At 35.5% G+C, this 21,303-nt stretch overlaps 5 protein-coding genes across 6 annotated transcripts; 3 read left to right on the forward strand and 2 right to left on the reverse strand.

Annotated features, from left to right (window-relative positions):
• Positions 1-656: 656 nt before the first annotated feature.
• LOC121767588 (PI-PLC X domain-containing protein At5g67130-like) lies at positions 657-3,764 on the reverse strand. Of its 2 annotated transcripts, none has more exons than XM_042163891.1 (8): positions 3,514-3,764; positions 3,330-3,446; positions 2,702-2,824; positions 2,531-2,629; positions 2,122-2,425; positions 1,773-1,993; positions 1,537-1,623; positions 657-864 (listed from the first exon to the last, which is right to left on the reverse strand). In XM_042163891.1, the coding sequence occupies exons 1-8, from the start codon at positions 3,598-3,600 to the stop codon at positions 838-840; spliced, it is 1,065 nt and encodes a 354-aa protein (XP_042019825.1). In that variant the 5' UTR covers positions 3,601-3,764; the 3' UTR covers positions 657-837. The 2 variants fall into 2 exon arrangements, with proteins under 2 accessions (XP_042019825.1, XP_042019824.1); XM_042163890.1 differs by having other exon boundaries at positions 657-867.
• Positions 3,765-5,313: 1,549 nt separating this feature from the next.
• On the forward strand, positions 5,314-7,300 carry LOC121766425 (COBRA-like protein 4). Its single transcript, XM_042162718.1, has 6 exons — positions 5,314-5,517; positions 5,603-5,682; positions 5,768-6,224; positions 6,292-6,439; positions 6,520-6,797; positions 6,893-7,300. Exons 1-6 carry the CDS (start codon positions 5,466-5,468, stop codon positions 7,174-7,176), a joined length of 1,299 nt encoding a protein of 432 aa, XP_042018652.1. The 5' UTR covers positions 5,314-5,465; the 3' UTR covers positions 7,177-7,300.
• A 54-nt stretch (positions 7,301-7,354) lies between these two features.
• Positions 7,355-10,497, reverse strand: LOC121766422 (protein COBRA-like). The gene is made up of 6 exons (XM_042162715.1): positions 10,222-10,497; positions 9,550-9,629; positions 8,948-9,404; positions 8,516-8,675; positions 8,139-8,419; positions 7,355-7,951 (listed from the first exon to the last, which is right to left on the reverse strand). Exons 1-6 carry the CDS (start codon positions 10,292-10,294, stop codon positions 7,659-7,661), a joined length of 1,344 nt encoding a protein of 447 aa, XP_042018649.1. The 5' UTR covers positions 10,295-10,497; the 3' UTR covers positions 7,355-7,658.
• A 4,046-nt stretch (positions 10,498-14,543) lies between these two features.
• Positions 14,544-16,006, forward strand: LOC121766424 (E3 ubiquitin-protein ligase CIP8-like). Its single transcript, XM_042162717.1, has one exon. The coding sequence runs from the start codon at positions 14,586-14,588 to the stop codon at positions 15,888-15,890; it is 1,305 nt and encodes a 434-aa protein (XP_042018651.1). The 5' UTR covers positions 14,544-14,585; the 3' UTR covers positions 15,891-16,006.
• A 3,073-nt stretch (positions 16,007-19,079) lies between these two features.
• LOC121767349 (COP9 signalosome complex subunit 8-like) lies at positions 19,080-21,110 on the forward strand. Its single transcript, XM_042163603.1, has 5 exons — positions 19,080-19,238; positions 19,320-19,399; positions 19,509-19,690; positions 20,569-20,676; positions 20,780-21,110. Exons 1-5 carry the CDS (start codon positions 19,155-19,157, stop codon positions 20,917-20,919), a joined length of 594 nt encoding a protein of 197 aa, XP_042019537.1. The 5' UTR covers positions 19,080-19,154; the 3' UTR covers positions 20,920-21,110.
• Positions 21,111-21,303: the final 193 nt, after the last annotated feature.

Here is a 21,303-nt window from a genome sequence, read left to right on the forward strand (position 1 = left end):
TTAATGAAGCATAATAAATCCTACCTTTGAGTGCGATTCATATGATTACACCAATATAAGTAAGTGAGTTCCATGACATATAATGATCAACCTTTTAGATAGTAGGAAGTCAACCTTGTAGGGTTTATTATTATATCAAATATATGTATGTAATAAGTAAAACATGAAATTATAATCTCTCTCCACCCCTTTCATTTTTGTGCATGGGAATTCTAAATTTATAGAAAAACAAGAAAATGAAAATTTCACATAGAAGAGATGATATTGTGGTAACAGAGTACTATATCAGATTAGTCAATAGTGCATCTAATTGTATGAACTTGATAGTCTTATCCCAAATAGAAAGAATAAAACAATGGAATTTAGAATCTGTAATATTACTATTTACAAACTACTATTGTTTTGTAGGAATGATACACAATTAAAGAGATCATATTTATGGTGTTATCAAAATAGTGGAAGTTGAGGAACATGTTTGTCATTAAACCACAATTTGTACCATTTCTGTATAACATCTCGTAATTAAATTTGTACAATAAAATCTTTGATTTTATCTAGTATATTTTGAGTGATTCGTGAAAGTGTAAGTATTTTTCGTATTGTTTTTTCTTCCGTGTTTTCGTGATGATAGGGTTTGTGTTACTAATTTTTTATAATTTATATTTCAATGGTACATTTTTCGATATGAGGCAACTCAATTATAGAACAAGTTACATATTTCTAACTTCAAAATCTATAATTTGAGCCAAAGGTGTTTCGATTCGATATATATCACTTAATCTAATCATCACATGTTGATCGATTTGATTTCCGAGGGCTTCTCTTCTAACATGTTCCTCACGAGCGTGTACATTTTGCACCATTCTGCTAAATAATAAGATAAATTAATAAGATTGCATAATAAAAATGAATTCACAAGCCCAATTCAATCCCAAGCCCAAGCTAAAGTCATAGGAAATCTAGCCCAAAACATATAAATGAACACTCTATTTTCATCTTAAATTAAATTTTCATGCACTTAAATTAGACCCAAAAAAAAGGACTTTTCATACCTGATACCTTGTACAAACTTCAAACTATAATATGGACCGTTAAAAAATGTCAACAGATGACTAAATAATAACAACAAAAAATGTCAACACAATGCCAACGGTTGATTTTGTGTTGACATTGTGCTAACATTTTTTGTTGCTGTTATTTTGTCATACGTTGACATTTTTAACGGTCCAGATCATAATTTAGAATTTATACAATATTTAGAGTTTGCATTTTATCATTATCTTATTATAGATTATTTTCGTTTTACTTATGGAAGGGGAAACGAATTTAATCTTTAAACCTCTATTTAAGTGTAATATTAAAATCAAAATAATGTTTTTAGTTCCAAGTATATTACTCGTTGATAAAGATTTTACTATATAATATAGTAGTGGAGTAAGTTATAACCCACATGTGTATTAAATTTATAAAATTACGAAAATCAAGAATATAACTAAAGAATCATATGGCTAACTTAAAACATATAAATGAACTTACAACACATGAATGGACGTCGTTGCATCCGCACAAGAGCTCCCCATTTAACAAATCCGTCGCTTCAAATGCTCCTCCTCCCTTACTCCTCTGCACCAAAATTTAATCGGAACTTAGTCTCATTTTTCACTAACAATATTTCAATCCCATTTTCTTTCTTTATTTTTTACTTTATTGAATTTGTTATAGTATTATTCACTTTTAAGCCTATTTTTTATGGGCGTATAAACATGACCGACCTTATAATAGTCGACGGCAACAAAATTAGCCCAGCGGTTGCCGGCAGCGGCATGACACGTGTGTAGCATATCGGCGAGGGCAACCGAATTCTCCACACATGCGAGCAGCTTCATTGGCACCGATCTGAAATAGTTGACCAAAATCAGCGATTTCGAGGTGTCGCTAAGCACCGAAGACTCTCCTCTATTGAAACACTTGTCCTTCATTCCATCATCCCCATCTGCAATTATATTAATTCGTTAGATAAGATAATACTGAGATATAATATAAGAGAAATAAAAAAAAATTGTCCAATATACAACATAATCTTGGCATTGTGGAGCCAGACCAAGATACATTGTCACATACATTGATTTTCGACCATGTAATTCCACTGGTGAGCGATGCCTTCGGTGGCTTCCTTGGATTTTGCAGAAGTGAAAACGAGCAGCCTTTGATTGCCGGCCACCATGTCGGTGACGCGCGGCCAATTACCGCCGTTTTTCGGCATTTTGGACAGGGGAAACCAGTACTTCATTAGACCCGCGTTTGTGAAAACCTTTGTCAATCCCTTGGGTGTCTTCACGTAGTCTTCGAGAATTATTGTCACGATTTCCGATGGATTTCGCGACATGAACGCCTCTATTTCCCTCAACGTGTTTATCGCAGGTTCCTAGAGGTCGTTCGGCAGGAAAAATAGATAAGATAAAAAATGATAAGAACGCACATTTTAAGTTATTTTAGGTCAGATAATTCCAAGATAGATAGAGGAGAGTACAAATTTTGTGTAGTCGTAGCATTGGCCACCGAAGGAATGGCAGAGCCATATGTCTCCCTCGAAGTCGTAGATATCGAGCATCAGAGCGCGAACGCCGTCCTGACAAGCCGGAAAGATATGATTAGTGATGAATTTTTGTGGATGAAATGAATGAGAGTTTGAAGATTATACATTGAGTTGTTGAGTGATGTTGTCTTCTTGGTTAGTGAAGGTAAGCCTTGGTTGTCCATCTTCGATTGCAAAAGCGTTATGGGTTGTCAAGAATGCGTATTTGTTGAAAGGTAGTGAATTGTTCTGCAACAAACATTCAAGTATCTAGTGTAAGCAATTGAATAAACATGGCTATTTAGATGCATTATAGTATTATACTAGTACTAATATTGATACAAAGTGAAAGAGCCCTTAATCACAAATTCGAGGGAGATTACGCATGCCGTGGTAGACGGAAAAAACATGTTCAACTACTTACATGACGTAGTTTAATACACCTGGTCTCAACCATATCTTTAATTTTTACACGTATACGCGTCATGTCAAGAAATTCAGACATATAGAAAAATGTCAAAATCATGATACATGTAGGCATTTTAAAAAGTTATGGGATTAATTAGAAATTGAGATTGGTTTTTCTGCAGATGGCCCAATTTTAAAATTAGCATTTCTTAAATAACAAACAAATTTTTGATTAGGTTGGACTAGCAAGAAATGTAGGACCTCTCCATCAATTCAATCTACAACCACAATTTTCCATAGTACTACTAATTACTTAGATAATTTTGAAGAGAGATAGAGATAGTACGAGTAGGCTGAACTGATTAGTGGCGGTTGTTCTCACACATTTGGAGCCTTCTACTTCACAAGAAAGGCAATAAAGGCCCGGCCCGCAATCTGAGCCCGACGAACAATCATCTCCAACCTGCATCAAATGAAAAAACACAAACTCAAATCAAAATAATTACTACTATTATTCATATAAAACAGACCTTGCAAGCTCCATTAGAGCAGGCCGAGCCGAGCTCTAACAGAAGCAACGCTGTGATTGCTGCAGCAAACACTCTCCGAATCGCCATCAAATTATATAAATCTATCCCAAAAAAATGAAATCTGCCTTCAAATAATCAAGAATTTATTTAATTTGTCTGAGTAACCAAAGGAGACTCGATTGTTTTATTTTATACTATGTATGTAACGTTGAGCAATAAAAGACGAAATTTGGTTTAGTATTCCATGCCAAGCTGCCTAATCAATGCTCATACGACTTTTGTGAAATAATTGTTTAGTGGCTTTTACTAATATGACAAGATTTAATTTTAACATTAATTTGGACAGTTCTTGCGACTTTAGAGGTTATATCAAGAAGACAAAATCAAGTGTTTTGCAGATTTGCAGTTAGTTCAATTTATTGTACAAAATCAAGAGTCAATACTAATATGGCTTGGCTTAGTATTAACGGATACTGTGATACATATAACTGTAATTAGCATTAACTAATGCATACACACGAAACACATACATACCTGTAATATAAATATCATTCATTATTTTTTAGTAACATTTTTTACTCACTATAGCTAGATTTATTATATAAGGTATTCAAATTGAGATGATAAAATAATTATGAATTAAGGATTATTACTATTATTTAAAATAATTGGGCTGGACACCTATAAATGGGCTTAAAGGTCCAAACTGATTGAAGCCCACAAAGAAAATATAGATGGAAAGTCATTATTAAGAGCTGCAGCTTTCTTTGCTTAACTCTAACTCAAGCACAAACACGTGGACTATACATACTTTTTCCTTTCTTTCCTTCAACCAAAATTCTTTCTACATCCATCTAACAAAATCATTATCAACAATTCCTAAAAAATTAGTTGAAGAATAAAGGCCATCATTTTCTTGCCATTTTTCATCTTTTGGCTAAAAAAAGTCCCTTCAAAGGTTTGGATTTTGTATCACGTTCAAGAGTGCTAAAATATGTTGATTATCAATTGATCATATATATGAGTATTTGATGTGTATAATCAGATAAATAACACAGGTATAAAATATTAGATCCAATCCAACCGGCATGGCATGTCTTCAATGGTAAGTAGGTTAGTTAAAGTGGCTCTCTCAGCTTCACATGCATGTTTATGGACATTATTTTATTTTTCTAGGATAAATGGTCGATTTTGTCTCATCGTTTGAGGAGTTTATTTGAAAATGCTTCATCATTTGAGTAATTTAACATAAGATTTTTAGGTAAAAAATGTCCGGTAACAAACACAAACGATGTGGCAAAATCAACCATTTATCATTTCTTTTATTCCTTCAAAATACTCCTTTATTTTCAAGAAAATCATTTTCTTGGCCATTTCTAGAAAACTGTTTTCTGTTAAGGAATGTCTATGTCTTAGTACTGATTAACCAGAAATTAGATTATGACATCTGAACCAAATTGGAAAATCAATTGCTTAATTACACATTAGACTAATAAACAAGTAAATATGTTCTCTAGAATGTTTGTTGACCAAAATAGATTATACTAAAAGTCCAACAACAAATTGGCAATTTCTTATTTTTTTTTTTGCTTCCAACATTTCAAGCTCTATTTTATATATAGTAAAGCTATGTTTCCTCTTTTATGGAGTACTATTATTTATTTATAAAGTGACATGAAGAAACATGAATTCCATAAGTTATATATATATATATATATATATATATATATATATATATATATATATATATATATATATATATGCAGCAGACTGCAAATGTCAGTAGCATCCAACTACCAGAGGGTGGAGACATTTCAAATACTCTACAAAAACTTTCACTTTACTCATATCTTTCTTACATTCTAAACATCTTCCCTCCAACAAAAAGATACAAATTCTGGCTCTTACACAAACATAAATTCTGACATTGTCTTTCTCAAATTCAAGAAAACATGAAATTTTTCATTGCAGCCTTATTCCTATCTGTGCTCTTCTCTTCCACAGGTAAACATGACTTGTGCTTCTTTCTATCATTTCTGCAGTCAACAACGTTAAATCTTCTCAATTCTGTGGTTTTTTTCGTCGCCAGCCGCCTACGATCCGTTGGATCCAAACGGGAACATCACAATCAAATGGGATATCATGTCTTGGACACCAGATGGCTATGTGGTTAGTTACTCACAATCAAAACAAAATCTTGTTTCAATGACATTTCATCTATAGCATGTCTTAGTCTTCTGTTTCTTTCCCATAGGCTGTGGTGACGATGAACAATTTCCAAATGTTTCGACATGTCATGAGCCCCGGTTGGACTCTGGGGTGGACGTGGGCGAAGAAAGAGGTGATATGGACCATGGTAGGAGCACAGACCACGGAACAAGGCGACTGCTCCAAGTTCAAAGGCAACATCCCGCATTGCTGCAAGAAAACGCCGACATTGGTGGACTTGCTCCCCGGGGTTCCTTACAACCAGCAGTTCAGCAACTGCTGCAAAGGTGGAGTCTTGGCCGCCTGGGGCCAGGACCCCACGGCCTCTGTCTCTGCCTTCCAAGTCAGCGTTGGCCAAGCCGGGACCACTAACAAGACAGTTAAACTTCCTAAAAACTTCACCCTGTTAGGCCCAGGGCCAGGCTACACTTGTGGCCCTGCCAAGATCGTGCCTTCGACAAATTTCCTCACCCCTGATCGTCGTAGGAAGACTCAGGCGCTGAGTAAGTCAGCCATTTTTGTGATTTTGATGTGAATATTGTTGTTCTGAGATCTAATTGTTGTTTGCAGTGACATGGAATGTGACATGTACATACTCTCAGTTTCTGGCGCGGAAACACCCTAGCTGCTGCGTCTCCTTCTCGTCTTTCTACAACGAAACAATCACTTCTTGCCCTTCCTGTGCCTGTGGCTGTGAAAACAAACACAAGTGCATCAAGTAAATCTTGCTTTTTCTCTTCACAGTAGATATGTTTTTTTTCCTTACATTTTATAAAATTAACATGGTTCTTGAAACAGACCTGAGTCAAAGCTTCTGAGTGTGGTGGGGGTGAACACTCCGAGAAAAGATAACACGCCTCTGCTACAATGCACGCACCACATGTGCCCGGTCCGGATCCACTGGCACGTGAAGGTGAACTACAAGGACTACTGGAGGGCGAAGATCGCCATCACCAACTTCAATTACAGGCTGAACTACACGCAGTGGACCCTCGTCGTTCAGCACCCGAATCTCAACAATGTCACTCAAGTTTTCAGCTTTGATTACAAGCCTCTAGTTCCCTACGGCTCCATCAGTAAGTTCTTTCATCTCTATCCACCAGCCACCAACAAAATCAAGAAACTGTCAAGTATAATCAGACATCTGATGGATTCCAAACTTGACCTGCAGATGACACGGGGATGTTTTATGGCATGAAATTCTACAATGATCTGTTAATGGAAGCAGGGCAATTTGGTAATGTACAGTCTGAAGTGCTTCTTCAGAAAGATAAGGACACTTTTACCTTCAAGGAAGGATGGGCATTCCCCCGGAAAGTCTACTTCAACGGCGAGGAGTGCATGCTACCCCCACCGGAGTCTTACCCGTTCCTGCCAAACTCTGCGCCTCAGAGTCGAGCTTTCCTCACAACATTCATAATTTGTGTTGCGTTTTTCTTTCTCGCAATGATGTGATGATGATTGGGTTCCAAACCTTGTAATGTTAGAAATTTTGAGGATATGATCAATTCTACAGAACCAGATGAGATAATTTACTTGATAGTGCAATTTGCACTGCCATTTTTTCCCACGCTGTAAACTTTTTGGTAAGTTAGAAGAGATGGTGATGATGAAGATCAAGACATGAAGTCAGTAGCTGAAAATAGATAATTTAATTGAAGTACAACGTATCAAATCGTCCTCGTCTCGTTACATTTATATCAAAATTTATGAACATGAACAACACCACAGAAAATAAGCAGATGGGATTCACCAACAATTGCAGTTAGAAATCTTATGCACGTAGCCGATTTTGTGCACCGTAATCATGTGAAATATGTCAAAACAACACAGGGACGGAGAACCTGAGTTGGTCAATTTTATGCTCGTCGCAGATGGGATTCACCAACAATTGCAGCCACACTGACAGAAACCTTGCTGTTAAAGATGGATGATTCTCAAACACATGAGAAGTGGAATGCGATCGATATGAACATAGTGATGAGCAGCATCAGCAGGGAGACGTTTTGTCGTAAACTGGAATTTGGTAGAAATGGATATGCATCCGGAGGCGGCATAACACAGTTATCACCATTGAAGTAAATTCTTCTAGGGAAACCCCATCCCTTTTCAAAAGTGAAAGTAGATTTGTCCTTCCGGAATAGAAGCTCCGACTGCACGTTCCCATTGTGGCCAGCTTGCTCAAGAAAGTCATTATAGAATTTCACACCGTATAGCATTGCAGTGTCATCTGTCACAACACAAACATGATATTAAACCAATGATCGGTTTATCCAAAAAAAATAGTTAATGATGTACATGAGCTTATTTGTGAGATAAGTAGAATAAATTGAAGAAAAGGAATACAACACCAAATAAAAAGAAAATAATGCACTGTGAAAAAAGTAGTGAAATCTGAAATGTGCAGTGAAACTTACTTATGTTTTGGTATGGGTTTAGTGGCTTGTAGTTGAAGCTGAATATCTGTGTAAGATTGTCGAGGTTGGGGTGTTGGACAACTAAGTTCCACTGGCTATAATTCATCCTGTAATTAAAGTTCGTTATCGTGACCTTGACCCGCCAATAATCCTTGTAGTTCAACTTCACATGCCAATGGACACGAATCGGGCACATATGACTTGTACATTGGACAAGAGGCGACAAGTTATTACTTTTTTCGCGAGCAGATACAACTGAGGCAATGTATGGTGAATCCGGGCTGCAAGGAGCAAAAGGAAAATTCCACAATTAGTGGCAAAGTTTAATTTGGGGGAAAAAGCAATGCAGAAGATAAAATATAGAAGCAAGAACTCACTCGACACAACTTCCTGGCTGAGTGAGGTTGTTTTGGCAACCACAGGTACATGTAGGACAAGGGACAATTGTATCATTGTAAAAAGACGAGAGTGAAACACAGCATGATGGAGTTTTTTGAGCCAGAAACTGTGAATACGTGCATGTCACGTTCCATGTCACTGCAATGAGAGAGAAGAAGCATGAGAAAGACTAAATAAGGCCAATTTGTAGGTCCACTTTGCTGTCGGGAACCAAATGTAAAATCAAACAAGAACGGACAGCTAACGAGACCCCATTAAAAGATCATTTGATGCAACCCCACCATGTTTCTCATTATCAAAAATCAATCAATATATTTGTTTGAAAGTACAGAGCAACGCCATGCTACATAATTCATCATATAGTAAAAAAAACGATATATGAATAGGAAATCACAAAGAGGGTAGCTTACTCATTGCTTGCGTTGTTCTTCTTCCATCAGAGGTCACAAATTTAGTCGGTTTCACAACTTTTGCAGGTCCACAAGTATAACCAGGCCCTGGTGCTTTGAGTGTGAAGTTCTTAGGCACCCTAACTGTTTTATTGGTAGTTCCCGCTGCGCCAACACTTATCTGGAATGAGCTTGCAGCATTACTCGGATCTTGTCCCCACGAATTAATTACCCCTCCCTTGCAACAATTTGCAATCTGTTGATTGTAAGGAGTACCAGGCAATAAGTCAACAACTGTGGGGTCTTTCTTACAACAATGTGGAACATTCCCTTTATATCTCGAGCAATCTCCCTGTTCGGTGGTTTGACCTCCCATCATGCTCCAAATCACTTCTTTCTTCGCCCATGTCCATCCTAGAGTCCACCCCGGTGCTGCAATGTGACGATATTGTTGGAAGTTGAACATTGTCACAACCGCCTGCAATAAGTCAACACAGGGGATATTATGTTAGTATGTTAGACAATCAGTATAAACACTTGCACACGATACAAAGTGTTGAAGGGTTGCATTCAAGGTGACAATATATCAAACTGCAGATATGATAAATCAAATTAACACCTACCACATAACCATCGGGTGTCCACGTGATAATATCCCACTTAATTGTGATATTGCCATTAGGATCAAGCGCATCGTATGCTTCTGAAGATAGACAACGAAAGTAAACAAGTTATAAATTGAAGACAAACAAACACATCAAACATCAAATCATGATTTAGCAACACATTCTCAGCAGTACTCAAATTTCAGTACAAATGAATCAAACATAACTACAGCAAGGCTACTCTACATTACTGTGATATATAAATACCATAAACCAAAATCTCACAGAAACCATCACACTACAACACATCAAGGTTAACTAATCCTAAATCTCTCTAGATGAAATTAGTGAAATCACTAGCATTCTGATTGAATTTACATACACCCGAAAGCAGTAGACGAATCAAGATCGAATTTTTATTATTCTACCACAACTCAAGATTGAAGCAACCAAATTCACCTTAAATTCCCAATTAATAACTAAATCCCATTCCTGATTTAGCAAAAAGAAGCAATGACTACTAAAGCAAGCTAAAAATGCATCCAAATCACAAAAGATCCGAGCTTTTTAATCGGATCAAACAGGGAAAACATCATTTATTATTCCCAGATAATTTGGAGCCCACCAAGAAAACCTTTCCCACCAACCAGATTTACAGTAACTAAAAGAAATTGAAAAGACAAGAATTACCTATCGAAGTGAAGGTGAAGCAAGAGAGCAAGAAAAACAGCAAAAATGTGGGAGATCTGAAGGAGAGCCCCATTTCCACCTGAACCTAAATCTCTTGATAAGCCACCGCCTCTTAAGATCTGCAATTTGTAGAGGGGGAGAGAGAAAATGGCAACTGGAGCTCACTGGACTTTAAATAAAGTCAATTAGCTCAACATGTCATCACATTTAAAATCATTTCTTTAATCTCAAATCGCTGTATGCTTGTGATTTTTCATACAACGCCCATTTTTTCAAGATTTTAATTAATAATGTGATGGCCGTAGATCGATTCAAATTGAATATGACAACTAAACTATGGGGGCATATAAATCAGTGAGAAAAGACAATTTTTTTATTTGACTAAGTTTAATAAACCGTGTTTCTTTGTGACTTTTCTCTCTCTCTAAATGTAACTAATACTTTCTTAAATTTATTCTCTACATAACGTATGTATGAGCAGTAATTAATTAGTATCCTTTGGTCTGGCAATTTAGTTGCTGGCTGAATATATAAATTATTTTAGTTTTATTTGTTTATTTGTTTATGTAACCTATATCTATTTCTATAAGTAGTACTGTACTATATTAGATATGAGATTTTCAAGTTACAATTGATTGAAAATTACGACAATTCTCAAAATATTTGAAAGAATGTCATTCTCCAATTTGCGCAATTGAGAGTGCTCACTAGTAACAACATTAAGATTTTTTTTTCTTTTATTCTAATTTAATTGTTTTCTTCTTCTCATTCTCCTTGATTTCAAAAATTCACAAATTCAATAATGAAAAAAAATAATATGTCCATCAAACAATAATTTTAATTTGACACGTGATATGGAAAAAATGGATATAAAATGGCAAAGCTATTATCTTTTGAAAATCGAGGTTGGTTATTTAAATACTTTTGGAAATTCCATTTCCGCTATTTGTGCAACGATTTATTATTTAACAGTAATTGTTGTCATGTCTGCCGTGTGGAGATTTTATCAAACTGGAATAGTTTTTAAAAAGAACCAATATTTAGAGCATCTACAACCGTGCTCTTGCCATCGAACACGGTTGTGGGTGAAATTCATTTGAGGTATTCGCTGCGACATATGCTTCGTAAGCGGCACGATGTTGTTCGTAGTATTCTTGTTCTTCGCGCTCCGCTTCCGCCATAAGATGGGTGAAATCCATTTGAGGTTTTGAGTGAGAGAAGAAGGTGTAGATAGTTTGTATGAGAATTATGAATGGGAGATGAATGAGAGATGATTTGAAGTGATAAATGGATGATGAATGTGTGTATTTATAGATGATTTTGGGGAAAAATAAAATTTTAAAATCAAAAAATTCAGAAAAACGGGAAAAATGGCCATATTTTTGGGATTTGGAAAATATTTTTTTAACAATTTTTTAAATTAAATACCGAATTTTTAATAAAAAAATAAAAAAATTCAAAGGCAACGGCAATCGCTGCTTGCCACGTCGCCTGCTCGCTGGCACGGACGTGCTCGATGCAGCGAGCAGCGCGGCGGGTCTCGTTCTTGCCAGCGGCACGCACGGACTGACGTCGTCCGTCCACCGTTGTGCATGCTCTTATGCTTTCCGTTTTTAATCAAAAGCGGAAAGGGATGTAAAATGTATACGTTTTTACCTTTTTTTTACTTATTTTTCCAAATATAATACTAGTAACTTTTAAAATACAGACAACCCATTTTATTCATGATGTATTATGTATATAAGAGAAGTCGATGATCACTTGTCTATCTCATCTTTTACTTCCCCACTTGGCCAGATTTGGTTCGAGCCATTTTTTATGCATTGATTAGATGTTGTATTATGGATTTCAGCCAACCTAATACTAACAATATCCAATTAAACTCACGGCTTCCATCTTAAGCAATCTACTGATTGTCGTTATTATCAGTCCCTACTACTTTCGCTATCACCACTCCCAATAATTGCTTTAGGTTGCACTATTTTGCTTACACAACACACGACATAGATTCTCGTTCTCTTTATATTTTAATCATTCCGGTTATTTATATACTCTCATATTTCCTTTTTCGTTAATATGTAAATAATTGTTACTCCCTCCGTCTAACTAAATTGAGTCAAAACTTTTAGACACGAAGATTAAGAAATCGTGTTAAAAAGTATGAGGGATGAATAAAACAGTAAAGATAAAGAGATGGTAAAGTAGGTGATGGAATAAAGTAACGTAATTGAATGTTTTGTTTTTTGTCAAAAAAAATGACTCGACTTAGTTGAGACATCCCAAAAAGGAATACGACTCAACTTAGTTGGGACAGAGAGGGTATATTTTTTTATTTTATTTGTTTTATTTAGTAAAGTTCGCCTTGATTTGATTCTTCTTCTTCTGATCTTTTCTACAACAATCCTCGTCGGACTTTTTGATACTCAATTTTGATTAGTGTGAGAAATACAAAGTTAAAATTTTCAATTTTCATTGAAAGTTTGGGATCATTTTAGGGAGCCGATTGACTCACTCTTTATTTAAAGTTTATGCTCGTTCCAAGGAGTTTTCAATACACTGTTGTACATTTAGATAATTTTTTTTATTGAATTAATGAGCCAAATTAGACAATTTTTGCTCTTATTCGGAATACGTACAATTTAGTTTTACCTCATACTGAAGAATCTATAGAGATCATTTATGCTCGTTCCAAGGAGTTTTCAATGCACTGTTGTACATTTAGATAATTTTTTTATTGAATTAATGAGCCAAATTAGACAGTTTTTGCTCTTATTCGGAATACGTACAATTTAGTTTTACCTCGTACTGAAGAATCTATAGAGATCATTTATGCTCGTATTTATGAGTGCCTTTTTTTCATTTTCAAAGATTAGATTTTTATTGAAATTCTATAAAAGATATTGAATCTTATTGCAAATATTCAGGAGTTGAGGCTGTTGTGGAATTATAGGCAAACGATCAATCCTTTTCATATACTGGCGAATTGAAAGTCCAAAACGTATATAATGAAAACCCATCACTCTTTTTTTTTTGTGAGGATTCATAACGGCTCACGTTACGTTATGGCTTTATAAAAGCCCAGTTCCACAATTTATTTTCCAATCTATCGAACCGAAATCTTGTTTGATTAAATTGAATTAAGTTAAAAAAAATTGCCCATATTAATATTTATAAACTGCCATGCCATGGGACCGTTTTCATACCAACCAATTTGTTTCTTGCAAGAAATAATAACCAAAATATTTTATTTATATCATAGATAGGGAAACCTGCTTGACACTTTACCTCTCCAATCAATTCTTAAAGTGGAGAAAAAAAAAATAAAACAAAAACACAAAATTCATGCCAAAGAGATGATGCTGATGCACTATTTTTATTTAGATTATAGCATTACATTAGCAGTGGATTATAGGAGTACCAAAGTTTCACAAAAGAAAAATTAATTTATTTTGGAGTTAGAAAAATAATTATTTAATACTTAAATCATTAATTAGAGACGCAGTCAAGGAGTACAAAGAAAGACCGAGGAAACTAATAACACACCTATTTTAAATAGGGATGTCAATGTAACCCGCAACTCATGGGCTGACCCAAATAGTCCGCTAAATTTATAGGGTTAGGGTTGGAAATTTATAACCCGATAAAATTAAAACCCGATTAGCCCGCACCCGATTAACCTGCGACCCGTTAGGGCTAGACCCAAAAACCCAATGGGCTGGTCCGAAAACCCGATAAAATTTATATTATTTTTTTTTTACTTCTAATTCGACACTTCATTAATTAATTTTATAATATAGGTAGATAACTAAAAAATAACTTTCAATTTTATATTAAATATATAAATTATATATTGAATTTTTATTAATATAATAATTGATAAATAAATTAAAAACTTCAAATCCACCTAAAAAAATTTAAATTTATAAAACATGCATTAAAATTTCACAAAATATCTCAAATATTAGTATTTGATCATGCTTATGATTGAGTTTGACCATATATCTCAAATTTATCATAATTAAATATTTTACATTTTATGAATATAACTAATTTTCATCATTATTTATTGGATTGATCGCATATTAATCTTATCGGTAGTAACCGATTAACCCGCTGGGCTAGCCCGAAACCCGAGCTTTTAGAGTTAGGGTTGAACTTTTACAATCCGAAAGAATTCACAACCCGATTGACCAGCACCCGATGAACCTGCAACCCGAGTAGGGCCGACCCGAAACCCAATGGGCCGGCCCGATTGACATCCCTAATTTTAAACCACAACTAACGAAAACAAATATATTAAATTAGTTTAAATTCAATTCAGCCCAAAAAAAAACCAGAAACCGAAACCACGCATCAATTTCTCTATGGCAGAGGTTTCCAATCTCCACCGGCGCCGGCAGTCACCGCCGATATACCGGCGATCCATCGCGACTACCATTGTGTCCCACCTAGAAGAAGCCGTGCACGAGGAAGATGAATTCTTCAATCAGGCGCATCCATTCGTCTTCGATTCATTCTCCCCGCCGCACAATTCCTCAAATCCCTCTTTCTTCGATGACTACGCGACGTCGTTCGATCTAGGGTTCGATTTGAACTCAGAGCCCGAGAATCCGGGGGGGTGCGAGTACGAGGACCCCAATTGCTTCTTCTTCGGAGGCGAAGAAGACGACGACCAGATGAATTACGTCACAGATCTGTTCGAGCCACGCCACCCGCACCCGGCGGAGGATCTGATTTGGGAGCTCGATTCGCGCCGTGTGGAGGATCCGGGCATGGAATTCGGATTCGGACCGGGTCTACGGGTTGTCAGCATGGATTCGGAGTCGGATACCGAGGAATTCGAGGTAAATGTTGGCTATAGTAACGACGACGATGATGATGATGATGATGAGGATGATAGTTTGTTTGGGGTTAGGAATCATAGGTATTACGCTGGTGACAATGATAGAGAGGAATTTGAATGGGAGGAGGTTAGTGAGAGGGTTCAATTTGATGAGAGGGAGAATTTGAATATGGTGATTAATCGAATCGAAGAAATCTCGGTTTCATCCAATATTTCCTCCTCGGATATTGATAATTCGGATTTAGGTGGTGGCGATGGTGAAGGTGTAGAGGTAGGGCGGAATATAGGATGGGAAGTGCTGTTGGCAGTCAATAACCTAGAGAGAAATCTTGAATTCGAGATTCCTGGAGAAAACAGCTTCATCGATGGGGGTGAAGGTGAATCTCTTCCGCATACCAATCTTCCAGATGATTATATCTTGACAATGGAATACGATGCCCTTTTCGGGCAGTTGGTGGAGAATGACAACGCGTCGAAAGGCAGCCCCCCGGCTGCAAAATCTGCGGTCGAGAAGCTGCCTTCCTTGGTGCTGACAAAGGCGGATGTTGAGCAGAACAATAGCGTGGTCGTGTGTGCTGTTTGTAAGGATGAGTTTGCGATTGGTGAGAAGGTGACTCGGATGCCTTGTTCCCATCTCTACCATGAGGACTGCATTCTGCCGTGGCTTAGTATGAGGAACTCGTGCCCTGTGTGCAGGCACGAGTTGCCAACGGATGATGCTGACTACGAGAGGAGGAAAGGCGGGAGAGGAAGGGTTCGTAGTGGAAATGCTGCTAGCTTGTTTGATGATTTTGAGGTCAGGTACAATTTTGAAATTCTGCCGTGAAAAGGCACTTTAGAATGTGGTTTAGAGACTCCATCTTTGTTTTCTGGTATGTTTAAAATTCATCCACATGTATTTATTTTTACAAGTATTGTTGATAGTGCATTGCAAGTTATATAGATCCTTGGCTGAGTATGAAACTACCTTGTATATTCAGCATTATAGTCATAGAGACTAGTCGGTCGGAGGCATGATCTTGCAGGGTCTTCTTGGTGCTATCGAACTTAATGAATAACTTTTCAATTCAATATTAGTGATCGGAAAACAGAACCGCTTGATAACTTGTGGAATTGGTGGTTTATCAGTTTGGAAAATAGTGTAGGACTAAGTTGCAGAATTTTCAGTCGAGCAGAGCTACGAACTATCGCATTGCTGGTGGCTGGTGAAATAATTCGAGGTTACATTCTTTCATTCCAAACTATCATGTTTAGCTTTTCGGCATAGCTCAATAGTTCCCTGCTTTCTGCATATATTTGGATCATGGTTAAGGTTAGTTTTTATAGCTAGCAGTTGTGTTTCATATGGATTGTGAGTTTATACATTAGAGACGTAGTTTTCAACATTGTAGATGTTATACTACCAAACATTCCCTTTTGAATAAATCCAATATCATTTGCTTTTGCCAGATAACAGATCGAGTGCTTGAATGTTGAAGTTGAGTGCTTGGTCACTCAACTGAATTGAATCAATGATGTAACAAATTTTATTAAGTGAGATGTTAAACACATCTAGTCTCTGCAATCCCATTTGAAATAGCATGGTTCTACGTTCTTTAGGTTTGAATGCCATATTTAATGTGCATCTTAAACACTCTAGCTTTTGACAATGAGAAGTAGGGGGTTGTCGAATAAGTGCTAGGTAGAGTTGAAAATATTTTTCTTATTTCTTTGTTTCTCAGCTATAATTGTATGAATTCTCCTAAAAATACCATATTATAGGTGATATGTATATGGAGTAATATAAATAAAGACGCGTTCTTAAAAAATCACATCATATATTTTTTTAATAGGGAACATCATTTTGGTCCACGAATTTTGCCAAAGTATCGTTTTAGGTCCGTGAACTTTGAAAATATCATTTTAGGTCTGTGAACTTTGAGTTAGTATCATTTGAGGTACTTTTTACTATTTTCAAGTTTTTTTAGACGAAAATACCCCCAATACCTTAAAGTGTATATATTTTTAATAAATTTATCATATATTCATATTTTTTTATAGATATCTTTAACATATATTTTTGACAAATTTTCTAAATATAATTTGACATTAAATATTATCACTTAATTTTGTGACATGCAAGTAAAATTGCTTCTTCAATTTTTTATATTATTTTTTTAAAAAAAATTGAATAAAGAACTTTCTTTAATAATAAAAAATTGAATAAAGATTTTTTTATAAATATCTTTACAATATATTTTTGACAAATTTTATAAATATAATTTGACCTTCAATACTATCATTTAATTTTGTGACATGCAAGAAAAGATCTTTATTCAATTTTTTATTATTAAAGAAAAGTTCTTTATTCAATTTTAAAAAAAATAATATAAAAAATTGAAGAAGCAATTTTACATGCATGTCACAAAATTAAGTGATAATACTTAAGGTCAAATTATATTTAGAAAATTTGTCAAAAATATATTGTAAAGATATTTATAAAAAATTATTAGTATATGATAAATTTATTAAAAATATACACTTTAAGGTATTGAGGGTATTTTTATCCAAAAAAACTTGAAAATAGTAAAAAGTACCTCAAATGATACTAACTCAAAGTTCACGGACCTAAAATGATATTTTCAAAGTTCACGGACCTAAAATGATATATTGGCAAAGTTCGTGGACCAAAAATGATGTTCCCTCTTTTTTTAATTGGATGGGTTTCCATGGGTTTTATTACATATGAGTATTTCTTTTAGAGAGGGGTGAAAATAGGTCAAATTATGTTCCATTTTGCTTAGAGGTACTCGACCTATTCCATTGTAGCTAGACCTAACTGTGTCATTTTTTATGTCTTCTAGATTTAGGTCCAAAGTTTAGCTCTTGATTCCTTTGCCAAACCTCCCCACATTTATAATCTTCTCTTTTGAATGAAAATGAGCATTAAAAAAATACTTGTACTTCTTTTAATGATCTTGAAAACTGATCAAATTTCATTTTAACTAAGCCCAAAACAAAGTACTCTGAAACCTTTGTTCTCAGTCATTAATTATTCTACTCCTAGGTTGACACATGATAAAAAAACATCTTGAGTACCTTGGTTCATGGTAAAAAAAATTAACAATCAAATTGGCTAATTTTGTACTCCTCCCCCCATAACCAAAAAAAGGGAAAGAATTGGAAAATGAAAACTGGTTATGTTCAATGGTAAAAATCTCACATGTGAAGTAATACTCCAATTGACATGTGGGGCTTCGAGTACAACTCTTATACCCACTTTTTATAATATCATCAAGTATCATTTGGGGAGAAAAAGGAATAAGATGGTATAAAAAAAGGCACGATATCGATTAAGAATGACGATTCATTCATATCACACATCAAATCCTCGTTTTATAATTAATCCGATTTTATAATAAAAATCGTTGTATAAATACTAAAGTATTGTAACCATACAATATTTCGAAAAAAACCCAATTATTGTGTTCACTGTTCATATATACAGAAATATTAGGCATATTATAATGGAAATAAGACAAATTTATACTCCCCGTCCCGCAATAAGAGTCTTATTTGGTGGTTATAGCACGGTTTAAAAAATAAAAAGAAAAATAGGTTGAATAAGTTAGTAGAATATGAGTTTCACTTATGTATAATAGTTTTATAGTATAATAAAATGTGAGTGAAATAAGTTGGTGGAATGTGTGGCTTACTTATTATCATTTATGGTAAAAGTGAAATAAAATTCTTATTATGGGACGGATTGAAATGACAAAAAAGACTCTTATTGTGGGAGACGAAGTATTAATATTCATTGAGAAAAACCTATATTTTGAATCTTCCCAACATAGAGAAGCTTAATCAAGATTAATAAACCATTTTTTTTCTTGCAGACCTTATTCATATTAATATTTTAAATCAAAATCACTCAATAATCTTCAAGAAAGAAAATTATTGCTACTAAATAAATACTATCATGACAATCCGGCCCAGTATTGTAGATATATTTCGACCCATTAGCCCAAATAAAGGTTGCACTTTCCACCAGATTGAGAGAAACAGAGCTCCACCACCACCACCTCCACCTGTTGCACCGGCGCCGCCATTAATGGATATCTCGGTTCTGAATGAAGCACTCGCGTTCAAGTCCTACGACAAGGTCGCAGACATATGTGACACTTTCATGTTCCAGGTAATTTACAAGCATACCCTATTACACCCTGCAAACCCTAGCTTTCTATCGCTAATCACTTTCATCTTTCACCGATCGCAGGCTGCATCTGAAGGCGCCTCGTATCAGGAAGATTGGCCTTATGCCATTCATCTAATCGGTCACATCTACGTCAATGACATGTAATTTTTAAAATTGGAGAAATTTGTTGTGATTATGTTGTTTGTGTTTGATTATGTTAATCTGGTTGCCGTGGTTGTGACTATGATTGTGCTATTTGAACTGTTACAGTAATAGCGCAAGGTTCTTGTGGAAGAAGATACCTTTAGCAGTGAAAGAGAGCCAGCCAGAAGTATCAGCCGCGTGGAAAATTGGGCAGAGGCTGTGGATCAAGGATTACGCTAGTGTTCATGAGGCTATTCGTGAGTTTATCTGGAGTCCACAGTGTCAGGGAATCATGGCAGCTTTCTCCGGTGAGTTCGTGTTTGTGTTATTTACCATTTGTATCTGTTAACTAGATTACTATTCATGAACTCAGCTACCTGTCTTAGTGAAAAGAATTAAGTGCTTTGTGTTGGAGATTCCATTGATTTGTTGGGGCTCTTAAGTCGACGCAATTTTACTCCTGCATCCAACAGCTCCATGAGATGTTTCTGTAGAGTATGTGTCTGCAGTGACGAAAACTATATGAATATACCTTCTTAATCCTTCATATCAGCTATGCTTTCTTATGCCATTAATTGATCTATAGTAGAAATATATGCTATCTTGCTCTGTTGCGATACATTTGATCTTATGAACCTGTGCAGATTGTGGTACGTAGTCATGGTTCTTTCATGATTCATTTTTTTGTCTTTTCATATCACTTATAGTCATTATCTGTATAAGTGTAGGAGTTCCATTCCTCTTTCATATGTGATGCCAATATCAAGATAGTGACCTATGAAATTTTATGTGAATAAGTGACTTTATATTGCTTTCTAGTGTCCTTTTGTGTGGGATAATGTTGAAATGAGTATGACTGTCAAACTTTAAAAAGAAATGGATTGCTAAGACCTTTATCGGGAGCCTACTTGCAGCTTGATCTCCTTTGTCCTATTTGTCATTGATCTATATGCCTATAAAGAATACACAATGCAAGGCGACTTTTCCTTGTGATTAAACAGAGACTTCAATCTTGCATCAAGAGCTTAGATCTTTATTGTACTCTCTCACTCTCTGTTGATTCTTGTACTAGTGTATAGCAGGTTTCAAAGGACGCTTAGCACATTATGTAATCATTTTGCTGCTGATCAACTATGATTACCGGAACATACATTTATCGTTAATGCTCATGTCTAAATTATTGCAGAAATGTACACCAAAAGGATGTTTCAACTTCTACAATCTGCTTATTCAACCATAAGCATTCAAGATACTGCACTTTTCCTTGGAATGAGTGAGGAGGACGCAACAAATTGTAAGCTCCATCCATTACTCAGACAATCACTTATCTGATAGTTGCTCAAACAAATGTTGCTGTTGAGTTTCATTAATAGTGGGTGATTGCTCTCTCTTTGCAGATGTACTGCAACACGGCTGGACTGTGGATCCCGCATCCCGGATGCTCACTGTGAAGAAGCAGGCCGTCGTGACTGAACAGAAACTGGATCACAGTAAATTACAGCGGCTGACCGAGTACGTTTTTCACCTCGAGCACTGATGCACCAGTCTGGATGCATAACCACATCGATGACGCTTGAGCTGTTCATATGTCTTCCTTTATTCGACATAGATGTTTTAGCATCTCTTCCATGGACGATCTTCTGTCGTTTTGTAATCTTATAAAATATTCAATGGTTTATGATATCAGAATATTTGTAGTTAATTAATTTGGGTTTTTAGATTAGTTAATTGCCATTGGCTTATCTCATTTATTACTAATATCACAGGAGTATTATGTCATGCTACTTTTTAAAGATTTTCTTAAAATTCATCTACCTGAAACTCCTTTTTTTCCAAAATTTAAATCTTTTTCATAAATAAAATTTATATATTCCGTCCAAATTAATTGCTCCATGTATATTCCTTTTGTTGTTCCAAGCTA

This window comes from Salvia splendens, chromosome 15, assembly GCF_004379255.2.
Source record: "Salvia splendens isolate huo1 chromosome 15, SspV2, whole genome shotgun sequence".
NCBI lineage: Eukaryota > Viridiplantae > Streptophyta > Magnoliopsida > Lamiales > Lamiaceae > Salvia > Salvia splendens.